General features: G+C 36.9%; 1 protein-coding gene across 21 annotated transcripts in view; it reads right to left on the bottom strand.

The window, feature by feature from the left end:
• Positions 1 to 17,248, bottom strand: part of ADGRL2 (adhesion G protein-coupled receptor L2) — a 179,634-nt gene that overhangs the window by 55,870 nt on the left and 106,516 nt on the right. For all 21 annotated transcript variants that reach the window (XM_037404631.1, XM_037404647.1, XM_037404648.1 and 18 more), the window contains exon 3: positions 15,670 to 15,883. In XM_037404631.1, coding sequence (XP_037260528.1) covers positions 15,670 to 15,883 — 214 coding nt within the window. The remainder of the gene's footprint in view (positions 1 to 15,669; positions 15,884 to 17,248) is intronic.

The raw sequence follows: 17,248 nt of genomic DNA, 5'->3' as shown, positions 1-17,248 counted from the left end.
TTCACTGTCCTATCATTCCCCGTCACCGCTGGCACTGCATTATTATTACAGCTCCCCTGAAACTTGCACTAGAGCTATGTCTCCAGGCCATAGGATGCCATTTTCAATTGAAGCTTCTGCTTGAAAATATAAATTAAGAAAATTTCATTATCTCCTGCCAAGGGCCATTATTCACCACTGTTCTAAGGAAGATTAAAAATGCAAAATCTATGGACTTGAACAAATACTCCAGCATTAAAATGAAAAACAGTGTATCATGACTGGACCAGAAAGTAAAGTACTGGAATCTGAGCAGCAGATTCTGGAAAGGCATTGGCATTATGTGGATCAAACCGGCTGACTGAGAGAAGAGGTCATCTTTATGGTTCAGTCACATCCGTCACATGAAGATACACACAGGTCCTTTCCAAGTGGTTCTCGTATTTTGCAAAATCACGCTATGTAGAAAATAATGTCAACATTACAATTTGTCCTTCAAAATGCTTTTGTTTTGCATACATAACTTTGACAAAGATAGTAACATAAAAGAAACATCGTGTTATTTTGAGAAGGGTAGGGGTTCATGTCTAACCAGAAATGGGCCATCAAAATAATTTGGGGTATTCCTAACGCTGCATTTCCGTGAATGAAGTGTTTCATTAAGTAAGGTAAAATGGGAAAACACAGAAAACAGTCATGTATTTCACTTTAAAAAGAAAAAAAAAAGATACAATACAAAGCCACGCTTAATAAATAAGATTAATTTTAAATAAAACTGTCAATACATTTAAAAATATCTATCTTGGAATGTTTTGAAACTTTTAAGTCAGATCTGACAATATTTCTCTTTCAGCATATTGATTAAATACTTAAAAGCTAGCACGATGACATGTTCCTGCATATTGCCTGCAGCAACCTGCTTAAACACCACTTGAAGCACGTAAACTCTGAGTTGTAACACCACATACTCCATATGGTCTTCTTGTTACTTAATCACCCTGGGTGAGCTGCAGCCTGAGTAAAAAGAGATGGGAATGTCGGATAGCTATGCTTCGTGTATTGACTTTTAACAACAGCATGTTTTAAATTGAAAAATTCCTGTACCTCTTTACCCAGTGTAAATGGCTGTCTTTACATATGTATTCCTAATGGTCTACAACAGCCACATGAGATGTGCTTCTGCTTTTGTATGCATATTCACTAGACCTCCACTCCTGTTATTAAACTGAAAGTTACATATGTATGAAGATGTCAGATATTACTTAAATGCTATGTTTTATTAATTTGGTCTTAGAAAGTGTGTACAAAACTTACATACAAAATAGCCACAGAACAGAGATTCTATTTCAGGGGTGTGTAGATACATACCTATGCACACGCACACCCCACAGTAGATAAAATTATTTAAAAGAATGTATTTAAATTTGGAGTTTCAAATTCAAATCAAAAGAAATACATTATTACATACTGAAACCTAATGAGTAAGTAAACTGGGTGTAACCAAAGCCTGAAAAAAACCAAGACCTACTAAAAAAACCAGCCTTGCTATAAAGCCCTAATTTGGAGCAGCATTGGCCAGCCATCACTGCAATATTCATAGTGCTCCAGCAGCAGTAACACAGCCCTACCCACGCAGGAAGAGTGAGCACACGCATCCCTACACAGCTACACTTGCTTGAAGACAGACATACAATCCTGCAACCGGCCTTTTAAAAACCCAGGATGCCACACTGGCAGTTTTGCTTACTCGTGTAAGCGTTTCTGAAAAATATTTTCAAGTTACAATCCCCAAAACTATTATGGGGAAATGAGCATGCAAAAAGAAAATAGCACCAATTTTACCTAGCTTAAAGGGAAAACAGATTTAGTGTGCTGTGGTGGTAGTTTTCATATCTAAGAAAACAATGGGAGATAAATAAGCACATATGAAAGCAGAATTTGGCCACAAGAATTGTGTCTAGATATTGGCGATCTTCCTGTGACTGCTAAAACAGTAAGGCATGCTGGAACTCGGTCTGAAAATTCACAGCCCAGTCTTGGGATTTTCTATGCACTTGGCAACATGACCGCTACAGCAATAAACCTGGTGGCTTCAGATGAAAAATATTTTATTTCTTTTTTTTTTTTTTTTTTGGGGGGGGGGGGGAACTGAGAAAATTGTTTCTATTTTCTTTTTAAACATAATATTGATAGTTTGTTGAATCTTCCTAATTACTGAGTAAACATGACATAAGGAAGCCGAGCAGTGTATAATTAATTGTAGATGGTGCACCACAGCGTTTGTTTCCGTTTGCCCGATAAATAGGCAATAATATTTAATTGTGTTTTCTTTACACAGTGTAATCTTGTGGGAGTCTAGGGGTATGCACTGAGGATGAAAACTCCAAATAGACAAGAAAACACAACGGGAAATCCCTTTCTTAGGATTACCCAGTCTGACTTACTATCAATGAATGTGTATCAGACTTATATGGCAAACTAATTTAATGGGGTATTTCTTGCTTACGAATTCTTCTTACAATTTTAATACATTTAGTTACGACCCATTTGCCTTTTAGTGTTGTGTTCTCCAAGTTCAAAGCAGTCACTGTTAAAAAGATGAATCTTCTCACATCTGAGCTGTCAGAGGTACTTTTTCTTGTTACCATTGATCCTCCTTCCAGTACTTTGTTTATTGGTGCAAATGCTATTATTATGGCGTTATTACTAACCTGAAACTGAAGCATCACGTAAGATAGGGAGGGGGGGAAAGAAAAAGGAAATTTAGATTCCAGCGGGATACATAACTCCTGCCTTCTCACAGTAAATTTTTGAGTGCTTTTATAATCCCCTCTTTCTATCCCTGCTACTTTCTACCACATGGATGAAAGGCCTACTAGAACTGCCCGAGCCTGTGAGGAGATGACTGTAAAGCAAGGACAGGAAAGCTAGGTACCAAAAGATGCAACGATGTGTGTGTAGTAAATGGAAAAATCTCCTAGTGAGGTTTGCAGACCCAAACCTTGTAACAGTACGAAGCAGAAGAGACGTGCTTTTTAGAGAAAACATTTCTAATGCGACCTCGCCTGAAGAAGAAATGGAAATAAAGTCATATTCATAATTTTATCATACTATTTATGTGCATGTGTATTTGCAAGCAAAATGCAGCATGGGATTACAGGCAGCGCATGCCTTCGTACACCAACTAAGCCAAGCAGATCCGCACTGCTGAAAAGTAATCAGTTAAAAAGATCCAATTAAATGTTTCACCATTTAGACAAAATAAATAGCCTGCAGCTATGCTTATTTACTAACAAAAACTTTAGTAGTGCAGCATCATAACATCTGAGTGATTTACACAGATTATTCACACTGGATGAGCGTGAGCACAGTGTCATGCCTTGTGGGTTGAGCAGGTTTCAGGGGAGAAACGCAGGGTTTGGTAATAATACCGCAGCTTTACAAAGGGGCATTTATTTCTGAGGCGCAGTGCGAGAGTGGAGCGTATAGAAAATCCAAGTGAAAATCCTAAATCACAGTGTCTGATCCTCAGGCATAACACTGCAACAGACTTGCAGCAGAAGAGACTCCCAGCTAGAGAGCATAGGATAAGAGTAAAAACCCTTTTTTGCAGCACTGTCAATCTTTTTTATCCATGGCTTGGCATGCAGCATATTCATAATGTAGTTAAAAGTTATGTAACTTAAGATAGCTTCTGAGTCATTATTAAATGAGTAACCTGAAGAATTACAATACTGAAAATAAGTAGCTTTACCCCTCACGTTAATTTGCACAGATCTTCAACACGGTTTAAAAAATCACCCACTTTAATTACCAAAACAAGGTATTTCAAATGACAGTTGTGATTTTTTACTGCAGCTTCTGAAATGTAGAAGCCATGGTACACTTTTAATGTTCATGCTTTGCCTGGACCTCCAGGTCAGTTCAATGCAAATTCAGCTTGACTCACTATGGGTCTCCTGAGTTTAACACAGCTCTTCTGCTTGCAGAAATGCATATGCAACATAAATGTATCTTAGCCTTAACAGGGAAGTAAGACTTACTAATTTACAGAATTGGCTGCTGAGGCAACATGATTTCATAGGGTACTTTGCTTTCCCTCTACAACAGAGAGGATGAAGACAATTTCAAATGGGGGGTGTGGTTGGGGCAACCCTAACTGAACTTTTTACACATGCATTCCCCCTGAATAATTAAAAGTATTATAGCCTGTATCAATTAGGAGCAATTATTTATAAAAATGTTCACCTATTGCAGTTTTCATATAGGAAAACGATCACATTTTTAACAAGGGAAATGGGAAATCGCTATGGGATGCCCTACTTAGATTAAATTAGCAAGAAACGTTATCAGACCATATAAAAGATACACCATAATAAGACGTGACCTTGCAGAACCTTGGAGCCAATCTGTGATTTTTTCCCCCTGTAACCCTTCCTAATTATCTGCAAAGTTACAGACCCTTTTGTGGCAGGTTATTTTTCTGTGAATAGTGAGGGGGTTTGGGCTTTTAAATATTTAATTAGTCTTCTGATATGAGAATTGTTGCACATGCCAACTGCTTCGATTTTCAAACTGTGTTCATCCTAATTATGTTCAGATTTAGATTGGTCATCCCAAACCTCTCACTCTTGTAATTATTTACTCCTTAAAGATCATTCAGTGGAGAAATATTTTTCACCCTTATGGCTCTTCCTTTCCACAAATGGCTTTTCTGGTCCGTTAATTACCCACTCAGAGGATTAGAGTTTGTAATAATGCAAGAGATCCTGCATGTAAGATGAGTTTTACAGGGTGAAAAAGAATAAATTGTTTTTTGTAAACTTGCCTCAGGGAATATCCCCTTTTTGGGTTATAATTTTCATCAACAGAGGCCATGTGCCCACTGCTGCGTATCTACCAATTCCACAGGGCTACGGAGTGACTGGCTTCTATGGCTGAACAGATCTCAAAGCAAAATGCTGAGCAAGAGGCAAAAGACAACTTGGTTATTTTATGAGATTTATAAAAGTGCAATCTGTTAGCAAGATGGTACAGTCTTCCTTCTCGTAATTTTTAATGCAGATTTCATGGCTTTAAAGTTATACATATTTAACTGATAACTAATAATAAAATTACAACTTTTCTTATTTCATCTGCTGATTTTTTCCAGAAGTGCTGTCCCTTGGTAGGTCTTTAATCAACTCTCTAACAGTGGTGTCATTTCCTATTAAAATGTGTCTGAAAGTCCTCGCTACAAGTACTTTCTTTTCTTCTGAGAGGAACGCCTGTCACAAAAGCACTGTTATTCATTACCCACAGTGATGCCTGGATCTAATTATCATCTGGAAAGTTTGCAGGGCTTCCAGGTATAGGACTTCCCCTGAAAAAGTATCCTTTTGCTCTAACTTGGAAAGCACAATCCCACTTTCTTCTTTGTGATTCAGAGTTAAAAGGATTAAGTTCCTGATTTGATCTGTGCACTTCTGGAACTTCCAGTTTTAAGTCCAACAAAGTTTAGGGGGCTGCTTCTGTTTGCTTGTTTTTTCTATCTGCAAACATCCTGTGTATTCTGCAGCTGGTTTTTACCCAAGTCAAGCGGATTCACTGCTGTAAAAAGCACATCAGAAAATTCACTGGCTTGACTCCATCAATGCACAGATAATCTTTAATTGTGTCAAAAATATTCATGATCTAATCCTTTTATCAAACTATCTCCCACTGAAGGAGTCTCATGTGCCTGCACAATTAAAAACCCCATGTTAGCCATACATAATACTGTATTACATTTGATGCAAATCCTTTTCTATTGAAATAAGCACTGGGCTGACAGCAGGAAGTGGCTGATAAGAAAGCAACAAGGCATTGCTGATGGCATTCATGATAACTGAGCACTAACTCATATGTGTTCTGTCCACAGTACATTACCCAAAGTGCTCCTATTTTAAATGCAACTCCAGGAGGTGTTCTTTTGCTGTATCTCTGTCACAAAGGCAGCAAAATTATCTAAGAAAGCTAAATATATGAAGTAAATTATGTTTTTCATACCCACCAGTGATGCTGGCACTAGAATAATATACTGAAGGCAGTATCAGTCCTACTACATCATAGATGAGAAAACACCTACAGCTTCATGAGTGTAACAGCACAGTTGAGTTCAATGCTGTTAAGAAATTCAGTAAACAGGGAAAGATTATGCATTCAGAGCTGTTATGTTATTGTTACACTTACAACTCAGCCTAAATTAATGTATTAAATAGAGGAAGAAGAGTACAAACTGAGTTATGGTGAAACAACAATTTTACAGTGCTGGAAAAATGTGTATATTAAATCCATTTCAAAATTGCTGGATCATATAGCTATATATCACAAGAAGCAAGGTATCTGAGAAGCAACGAACACTAAGGTTAAAGATCACTGATTACTACTAAGAAAAGAATATAGATGCCATTGCACATACAATGGCAAAATATGTATCTTGCCAGATGAAACGTTATACAGCTCGGTGTCACTAACAACTAGTAAGATTAGACTCCTTCCTCCATAGTGTTCAAATCGTATGACTCTGGTCAGGGCAGCTTGCTCAATGAAATGATTCTGCTACCTAATTTCTTTTATTTTTCTGCTTTGTGTGTTTACGTGTGTGTTAGAAGAAATTGAAATCCGGGGGTTCTGATAGTTACTGTATTATAGTGAAAACATGAAGAAAAATATGTCTTTCAACAGTAAATTTGTACTAAAGATTCTGCACTGCAAATGTACTACAAAACAGGTTTGACTTGGTGAGAACCCTTCCTCCCCATTGATGTGTCTACAGCAGGCTAAAAATATACTGAATACTGAGTATTTGGTCTATGTAACACTCTTAAGACTGCATTAACTTCATTGCAGTAGCTTGTTTTATAGGCTCAGTTCATCATGACCTATAAAATGTTAGACTGAAGTGCTTTAAATATCTGCTAACACCATGTGCAAGCCTGGGAGTACAAGACGCTGTGCTGTGAAGCGGCAAAGACAGTACTCTTCTGAGAAAGCAGCATGCACTCTTATGTCACTGATATAAACAGGGTAAGCATGTTAAATAATGTATGAAACAGGCAGCCAATCTTTATATAAAACAGGAATTCTAGTTGGATTCTTTGATTATTTTTTTTACCAGTAGTATGACACTAGTTTTTAAGACTGCTTCTTAAAAAACATAGAAGTTGACTACCATACTAAATTAAAGAACATACACATAAACTCTTTTCATTCACAGTTATTATATGAAAGAAAAAAGAAAAAAGAAAAAAAAAGAAACAAAAGATTTCTTTCATTTGTGGCCTAACAAAAAAATTCATTTTTGCTAATTATTGTTCTGCAATATGTAGAAAACAAAATGCAAAGAGGGGAAATGCAATGAGGGAAATTATCTATGTCTTTCAGTAATCATGGACCATTTATTAAGCAATTAGATTGCAATTTTATTGTTAGAGAGAAAAAAAGGAAAGGCTGTAAAATACTGTTATTGCTTGTATCTTTGATCCTTAAACTTCTCCATTTCAGCAACGTCATTGACGTCAAAATGCCACGAATATGCCCACCCCTTTTTAGATTGTATACCCTGGGCATAGGCAGAATCTATGGGATTTAATAATATTATTTTTTTTCTCATTGAATTCAACTAAAAAGCTTAATTCAGCCAGAAAGGTCAGAAGGTTCATTTTATTGTAAGTAGGAGATTATTCTGTGGCAGAAGGAATTTTCCAGTATATGAGATCTACTCATTTCTATACTGGTCTGTAGCTACTTTTAAATTTTTAAACCCACGTTACTCTTCTACTCCTTTCTTCTGAATTAAATAGCTTCACTGTAATAATCTTTAAATTCTATTTCCTTTGTGTTACTAATGAAAACTTTTCACTTTCATCGCTACTGCTGACTTTACAACACTAGAAAGTACTCATAATTTACTTACACATATTTAATTCATATTAATCTGTCCTAATTTATGATCTATACCCTGCTCTGCCCGTCTTCATGTTCCTTTTCCATGTCAGTTCTGTTTACTAAGTGATATTCAACAGATTTCCTATAGTGCAATGAACCTTAACAGGCAGCTTTTAATTGCCTTGCATAGGAAACCACATCACTATTAATTCCACAGCAACAGTATAAAATAAAACTATTGCTTCTCAGACTCTAGAGCAATTAGACCTCTCGGCTATTTGGCTAACTCTGCTTCATGATACCCAGTGCAGTTAATTATATTTTTTGATGGTAATAGTCTCTGTCAGTTTCAAGCATAACTCCTCTTTGATGAATATTTAAATTATATTTGAATAAAAAAATAATCTTGGTTACATTTCATATTCAGCAGTCATCACAGCTTAATAAAGGTCTCCTCAGCAAGGGTTGAGATAAATGGCTATATGAACACATGTATAAAGCCCTAAATCAACTTATCAGATAATGTAGCTGTATTGGCTAAGTATTATAGAGGATATATTGGGGTAGGAGGAATTAATAGGCTTCAATTATTACAGTATTATTCTATACGAACTAAATTTGGTGCAGCAATAAGTAAGGAAATCAGAGGGTTTTCATAATAAAGTTCTGAGTGCAACTGAACCAGGAATGTATCTTGGCTAGACTAGAAATCCAAAAACTATACAAAATTCATAGAAATTTGTCCAAGAGAACTCAAAATTCAACTGAAAGGTGTTGAAGGTTAAGCAATGTTGTCTCAGTCAAGTTCTTAAAAACATTAGTAAATTACCAAGAGAGGTAACTGCATACCCCAAACATACATGATTAACTATAGGCTATGCGCACCTAATAGAACCCATTTCAGAAATCAGACAAAAAAATCCCAAGAACATCACAGGCTGAAGCATGTATTTTATATGATATATGATGCTCAAATATACAAGAAACAGTGTATAATACTTAAGAATTTATGTATATATATATATAGTTATTTATATTTATTTTCACACATGAACAACAAGGAAAGACTGATGAATATGTATATACTATCCTGCCAGATAAGATACACACTGACTTAAAAAGGATTTGATGGTAGTTTTGCCAAAAATGAAGGAAAAAAAACCCGACTTAAATAAAAGATATGAAAACACTAAATAAAATACGAAGCGACACCCTAGTAAAATAATGAATCAAATCTTTTTTAAACTAAATCTAAATTTTATATGTCATTAGTTTGTATCAGTGACCCTTGTGTTGTTTCCTTTGTGGCTTGTCCAATACTGTGACTACAGCACCACACGTGTTATGTGCTTGTGTGTGTGTGATATACTCTCTTCTGCAGGAAGCAATAATAGAACATACTGCAAAAAGATGATCAAGTACCACTGACAGCTATTGCACCTTACTTTACTGCTCAGAGTCTCGTAATACAAGGATTTGTATTTAATTTACTAAGTAATGTCATGATGGAACGACGCCATGAATAAAACCCCCTATTTTTAATGAGTAAACTAGACCTACTACTTTCATATTAAGAATTAATGATAGTGAAAATGCAAAATGCCAGATAAGGTGCTTCTCAGTCATGGGTGTTACTGTGTTTTTCTGTAATAAAGCCAAGGACTATGGTATGCTTCATGAATATTCTAGGCTCTGTGATTCTGCCTAGTTGATGAAAACAGGCTACATGCATTTCTGCTTTTTTCTTTACATTTGAGTCGTAACTAAGTCTTGTGACTAACACACAGAAAACAAAACAAAACAGAAAAAAAAAATCAATTGGGTCATGGCCTGGTATTGTGAAAAGCTTAGTTTAAAAATAAAGAGCATTTTAAGCTTCTGCTACGTCAAAACACTCATGGGGGTGACTGCTGTACTAAGACCTATGTCTGTTTCAGATGAGTAGAAGCTTTCATTTTTACAGGATGCTTAAAGAAAGATATCTAATGTTGATAATTTTGTACGGTAAACGTTTTGTGAGGCAGTTGTCAGGAGGCTGACAGAGAAACTGCTGGCACGCCAAAGCAAAGGAAGGACCTCGTACATGAGATCAGCATCAGCACCACAGCAATTCCAGTGTGCATAAATTCCGAGAACGCACGTTATCCACATCAGCCCGTGCCATCATCAACACCAGTATTTCTCTGATACAAAAAGGGCAGATATGCAAACTCTTAATGACCAGAAAGTAGAAAAAAGCCAGGTGTATCTTTTATTCTGAGACACTTTTCACTGCATAATATCTTTAGCAAAAGGAGGCAATCTTTGGCTGCAGAAGGAAAAGCAAAGGAAAAAGCAAGAATAGCAGCAGGGGTCAGCAGAGCCCTTGACTAAGCCTGGCAGCCCCTCGAAGTGAAGTGCGCCATTACCACAATCACAGTCATTTGTGAGTGGCAGAGGATAAAATCCTGCCCGTGAAAACTGTTTCAAGTCACGTTAGACATGCAAATCCGAAGCATGCTAGAGTTTAAACACTGCATCAACCGTGGGCTCTGTCTGAGGAAGCTATTTTTGAGGCACTAGAATGCTTCTTTATGGAAGTCTTGCAAAGGCTCCAATTCAGCTCTGCAGTGACCCCACAGCAGGGTTTGCCTTCTACCAGCAAGGACACCCCAAACAAACTTTGCTTTTGGCTAGACCTTTTCACTCTGATGTGACATTAATCAGTTACAGGAGATTTACCCCCTATCCATCCAAGCCTGGAGTCCAGTGGAAGATTTTCTTTATCCACTCACATTATGGAACAGACCAAACTTGTTTTCTCTTGAAAGGACACTAATACGGCACGACAGTGGTTCCTCGGCAGACCTGACAAGCAGGAACAAGACAGAGGGCTTGAGAGATGTGTCATCTTCAGAGGAGAACTCATTTTGTTTTCTTTCAAAAATGCCTCACTGTCATTTATATATGGGATCTTTCAAAATGACATATTTCTTGGACATGTGAATAGGTGGAAAAGAATGAACGTCTCCATTCTCCCACTCTCCCGTTGGGAAGGATTAAGAAAAAAATAGAATCTCAGGAGAAGGAATGGGTATGCTGCTTCCTTCATTTTCCCTTGATCGCTCTGTGAGGCAGGAGGCACTTTGCTTACATTTTGAAGACCCTCCATTTAAGCACAGCTGTCTTGCAGAGGGATGATGGACGTAACAGGTTAAGAGTATTACCACGTGAGAAATGCTCATGGTAACAAAAAACCAGGCATGAACTCTTCACTGGTGTCATGATGGACACGGTAATTGAAGGTACATGTGTTGCATGTGCTATAGATAGGACAGGATATGTACAACAGAAAAAAACACTCACTGCTGAAGATTTATTCCTCTTTTAATACTTTTCCTTTTCTGCAGCAATGCTTTAAAAGGGAAGGGTATTTAAAAAAATTAGCTCCCTAAGTTCATCTATTATACCTAACAGATTTTTCTATTTATGCTTACATAATATAATGAGTTTTGCTTTGTTTGTGCATATTTAAAAAGCAAACTGATACTGATTAAATATGTTTAGGTAAAGATGTAAAGATAAAGCTACAATTACAGTATAAATTGTAAATGAAAATTGAATTTCAAGGCCATTTCAGTGCAGGATTGATGTAACCTCCTTTCTGTTGCAGATCAAAAATTAACCGACCAGCTGTAAGATTATACTTTTTAATGTGGATGTTTGCATGGTTGGCAAAGACTGCAGTATCAGACATTTTGAATTTTTCCTCTTTTTTATGATTACAACTATGTTCTCAGTATCAGAACACAGATCAGAAGTTCCAATCTAAAAGTTCAAGGAATTTCAGCCTTTATTAGGAGGGAAATGGTATTTCCTCTCTGAAGTTAACATTACTTTGGCTGTCAACAATAAATGCTTGAATTTTGTGTCTAAGTAAATGATTCCATAGATTCCAAGTTAATAGGCTGTATTTTCTTTAAATGCAAAATGTTAATTTTCTTTAAACCCCACCAACAGCTCTAACTGTACATTACTCAAGAAATAATGCGTATAGATTGGAATGGACCTGACTTTTTTTTAATATAGGGTTTCTCAAGATTTAGAATTAGGTTATTTAAAATTATTATCTGCCATACTACCCAAGTATTTATTTAAATACACAGGCAAAAAAATCCATCTAATTGTACTGTACTGAAAACACAAAGATAGTTATGGTGTCTACTTTTTAAAATAATCCGGAACTTTTCCTGAAGAAAAAGCTTAGGTCTAGGCAAAATGATTCCTACTAAAAAAACCCTATTTTTATTCAGAAGAGAAAGGTCCCACCATGCAAAAATGCATCCTGCCACCTTATTGTTCCACTATAAAATTACATACACAACATGCCTTTGTGTTTGAAATGTATTTTAAGTATGTATTTACAAGTACCTATAAATATGTGTTATTATTTTAAGGTAATAAAACAGAAGTCCAAAGACTACGTGGTATCTATGTAACCCCTGGTGCCCGTCCTAACAAAAACTGCAGTTGCAGAGCAGGGCTTTGAAGTTGACACTGGAAGCAGAAAGTCCTTATAAACACACAGGTGGTTTGAATATAACTTACACAATCCACCTGCAATCTGCTTACAATGGACGTGGACTTAAGACTAGGTCATAAGTAAATTTTATCATGTTAATTTTCAAACATCTGCTATACCTGTAAAAAGTAGTACTAGTCAGCCTTATCAACTTCAAAGTCTTGTGACAGTTTCTGGCTACAGCCAAACAAACACACTTTATAAGAGCGCAACTACCAGAGCAATGTCCTCAGGCTCCTTTGCATCTTCTGCTTCCTGTTCGTTTAATTTCTTTTTAAACAAAGAGGAAACAGAGGAGATTTGTCCCCGCTAAAGGACAGCGGAGCACCAAGGAGCGGCTATTTTAAGATCTAACTGCCTGAAACATGGGTCCTCTGCCACACACAGCACTCCTTCACCAAATATTCTAGAAATAAGCTTATTTCTATACTCAAGGTAGTATCTATACGCATGGTAGGATCTCTCAGACTTGACTGTATGCAAATACCAGGGTTAATTATCAGAGAACTGTGAAAGGGGAGACAGATTTTCTAAAGGTCTAGGCTCTTTCTTCAAAGCTTTAATTTTAACCGTGCCAGTCTGAAGTTGACATGGAATCTAAATACATCTGAAAGACTTTATTCTGGAATAATTGGGATGTAATTTCAATCAGAAACTAAAAATTTAATAACTACTTTACAAAGGTAAAAGCAAAGCAATGAAGTCAGGATTCCTAGGAAAACATTAAGTTAAAAATCTGTTGAGAACTGCAGGAAAGAAGGAAAAGGGAGGGAGAAAAGGCTAAGTAGCAGCTTGTTCTGAGAAAGCAGAGATGATGCACAAGTGGACACGCGAAGTTTGTATGCTAGTATCTCAGATTCTCTGGAAGGGGAGCAGGGCATTGGATTACACGACTTTGTGTTAAACTGGAAACCTCATCTTATTTTTCAGTCTTCAGATTTCACAGTATTGATCTCATTAAGCTGGTGTTTTCACGTTGGAACTGCAGCAAATGTAGTTGCTGTACAAAAGCTGTGGAGTAATGTCACAAATGAATGATGAGTATTTAATAATTGCTGTGGAACTACATTTAAATGTAGGTGTAAACTGAACTGAGTGGTCCAACGCAGTGGTAAAAACACTGCTGGCTGAAGTGATAAAAACATATCATCAGTCTTTAAACACTGTAAGATTTTAAGTAGCAACGTAGAAACTACTGCTGTTTATTGCTGAAGGTACGTTAGAAAAGTTTCCCCTGTGATCAAATGTTCTAACAGATAATTTTTCTGGTCAGTTTAGGGAGGAAAAAAAAAAAAAAAAGAAAAGAAAAGAAAAAACCCAGTGAATCTGATAGTCCTTCAGGTGAGATTTTTCTATGGAATTGCTGCCATCAAAATACAGCTGATGTGATACTTTTAGATAGCAGATCAAGGACATGTGCTGAGTACCAAACAACAGTTTGCCTTAGACGACAAAAAATTATGATCACCAATGCAGTTATAAATAAATGAGATACAAGAACTTTTCATAAGAAATTTGCAGCGTTCTTCTATGCTTGCAATACAGCACAAATTGAGCAATTTTGAGAAAAGATTAAACAAGGCAAGAGACAGCTTTTCTACTTAATGACAGGATCTGAGAGAGCGAGCTACAAAAGCAAACTTCCAAATTACTATAAATGCCAGACAAAAATAGAAAGCAAAGTGTCAAATGATCTTTGCCATTTGTTCATGACAAAAAAAAAGGAACAAAAATGAGAAACTCTCTCAGCATAGACATACTGAACCAATGTCACACATGTGATCACAAATGCATTTTAATCTGTTGAAAAAGGGTAGGAGTGGAAGACTGGGGAAGTTAAAAAATACTCTCTCCTATCACAAACTTACAGTTGATTAATTGAAAGGGGAGGACTGAAATTTCAGCTTTCCAGTAACAGTTCGATGTCACTTTAAGCAAGATTGTGCCTCTATATTTGTCTCTGACTACCTTAATCTGTATATTTGCAGTGAACATAAGGAGGACTTTGATCAAAACACAACATGCATTTTACACAACAAGGAAGTCTACAGAGAGGCACTACATTTACAAAAGCAATTGAAGGTGGTTTCAAAGGGAGTTGACAGATTAGAGGATGATGACACTGCTGCTGCAGTCTCAATGGAAATCTGGCTTGATCTAATTAACAACGAACTAGAACCACAGAAAGATAATTCAAACATGATTTAAAGAAGTTATATTATCTTTTTACTAGTGTAGCAATGGAGCCTTTCCCTTACTGATCACAGAACAAGTCACAGGTTGAACACAGAACACGAATAAAAGGCCCAATACCCTTAATTTCCCTCCAGCATTTGAAACTGAAGCCTGAGATTTAGCCCAAATATTTGACTACCATAGAGAACATCCATATATTCACAGGAAAATGATAAAAAGTTTAAAGTCACACTCATGACAACTTGAGTGAATTGGGAAATCAATATGGAAGATTATTTTTCAGACGTGACTATATGTTACTGAGTGCTACCACAGTCAAACCGAACACAGTAAACGGAGCACAACTTGCAGGACAGCTTGCGTGTTTCACTTGACACTTCTGTGCACATGCACCAGGAAACTCCCAGGTTATTCCCATCCCCTTTCTGTTCAGATTCCTCACCCTAGGAAAAATGCACTGGGAAGAATACTTCCCACCAATCCTGAACTTACTCAGGCTTGTAGTGTAAGCCAGCAGCAATGCCCATGACTGATTTGTGCTGGCTTTTCCACAACTGTCAGTATAGGTGACTGGTGACTGCTGCCCGTGTGTGGCCTGGAGCACAGTAATTCCTGTGAATCTTCATTCCAATGCACCTTTTGTACTAAAACCACTTGTGTTGGCATTTAGGGACATTGTTTAGGGGTGGACTTGGCAATGTTAGGTTAATGGTTGGACTCTATGACCTTAAAAGATCTTTTCCAACATAAACAGTTCTATGATTCTATTATTGGCTCTTCTGACTGATTGTCTGCTCTGAATGACAGTCACTGTCACTAAGGCATAATGTAACTTGTGCTTATATGCATATATGCTTCTGTACACATACATAATGACATATAATCACCCTGGCACTTAATAATTCTGGCATTTTCCACTGGATGCATTTTACAGGTGGGAACTACGGCATTCATAGGAAATGTTTAACTCTGCCAGGGAATGTAGAAGTTTTCCCTCTTCAGTTCTCAAAACAACATATATTTACCTTTGTGTCATAATTTTGTAGGCGTCTGGAAGGAAACATTCTGTGTTCTCCATCTGGAAAGGGTCAGCATCACAAATTTTGTCATCTGTCCGTCCATAGTTAGCACTTTCTATCATAATAACATCGCTTCCTGGACACCGGAGATCAATGGAGTAGCCTTCGCAGGAGAGCTCCCTCCGAACCAAACCAAACGGTAGTGCTGCTCGACTGAAACCTTAAAAAAAAAAAAAAAAAAAAAAAAAATCAAAAAATCGAACTGAGCCTAAAGGATATATTGCATTGAACTTTTCTGTCACATAGGCACTAACTCTCACCAGTGTGCTAAAGGAAGTACACCTTTAAACACTGTGACCTGGTACCATGTTAAGTGAGGCATCTTTCTTGAAACCGTCACATCCCTACACTGCTGCTGCTGTGTCCTTACTCTGGGAAAGGAGGAAATTCTTCACTTCTTCTAACCCTGGCCAGGGCAGACAGCAATACCTGTCTGCATGCCTAAACTGCATGTTCGTCTTTCCTCTCTTTTCTCTCTACTTCTTTCTCCCCTCTTTGGGCACAGCCAGACAGGCTGTGTCTGAAAGCAGGAAGCAGCAGAGCACGCAGGATTTGCAAATGCAGGAATGACTTTAAAAAAACCAAGAAAACCTAAACCCAACAACAACCCCAACAAAAAACCCAAAGCCACAGTTCCAACTTCATTAGTTTTTCTTAATTTGTATCTTACTTTCTCCAGGGAGAGTCTGTTTCTTTTGCATAGCTATTTTATGTCCCCAGCACGGACATGTTTGTGCCACTAGATCTAATACACATGCTGTAACTTAACCTAGTCGAACTTCAGTGCTCCTTACTGTTGCTTTTTACATAAATTAAACCACAGATAGGTAAGATTTTGAACAAATATATAAATGATCAGTACCGCAAACTGCAGATGTGTACTATATTAAATCTCCCTGTCCCTCCCAAAAATGATAGATGTGTTTCATAGAATTCTTATTTTTAACATGTTTTTCTGCATGAGAGAATTCCTAAAAATAGGTACCTTCTCTAATGAAGCTGTATGAAATACTTTAGAAAGAAAACAATGATTTGGATATTCATCCCAATGTTTTGTCTTTTACAGACACCTCTTTATGCAAAAAATACATAGCATTAGAACAATGTATCTGTATACCACACTTTCTTGTACACAGCTACTGGTGGATTATTATTACATAGATTATTTCTGTTTCTCACAAAATGTGTGCATTACTGCCTTTTGGAAGACAAATTGGGTAACGTGGTAGTGTTAAATACCTATTTCTTTAAAACAGTGAACCCCTTCTAAATTTTCAGCAGAATTACCTATGTTTCCTATTTTAACAAAAAATCATCCTAATACAGCAGCACAAGGTCATTAATATTTCAGTGCAGGCTGCTGAAGACAAGTTGTGACACCAAACAGCTAGTAAGTATGGGAAGTTGGAGTTCTACAGTGTTTTGAAGGCAAAGAAAATAAACTTTTCTTAAAAAGTATGATGCATTAGAAAAGGCAAGGAAGCAAGCATCTAAAAAGATCAAGAACAACCTGAGATAACTAACC

This window comes from Falco rusticolus, chromosome 11 (assembly GCF_015220075.1).
Source record: "Falco rusticolus isolate bFalRus1 chromosome 11, bFalRus1.pri, whole genome shotgun sequence".
In the NCBI taxonomy this organism is placed as follows: Eukaryota; Metazoa; Chordata; class Aves; order Falconiformes; family Falconidae; genus Falco; species Falco rusticolus.
This window is presented reverse-complemented; position numbering and strand designations above follow the sequence as displayed.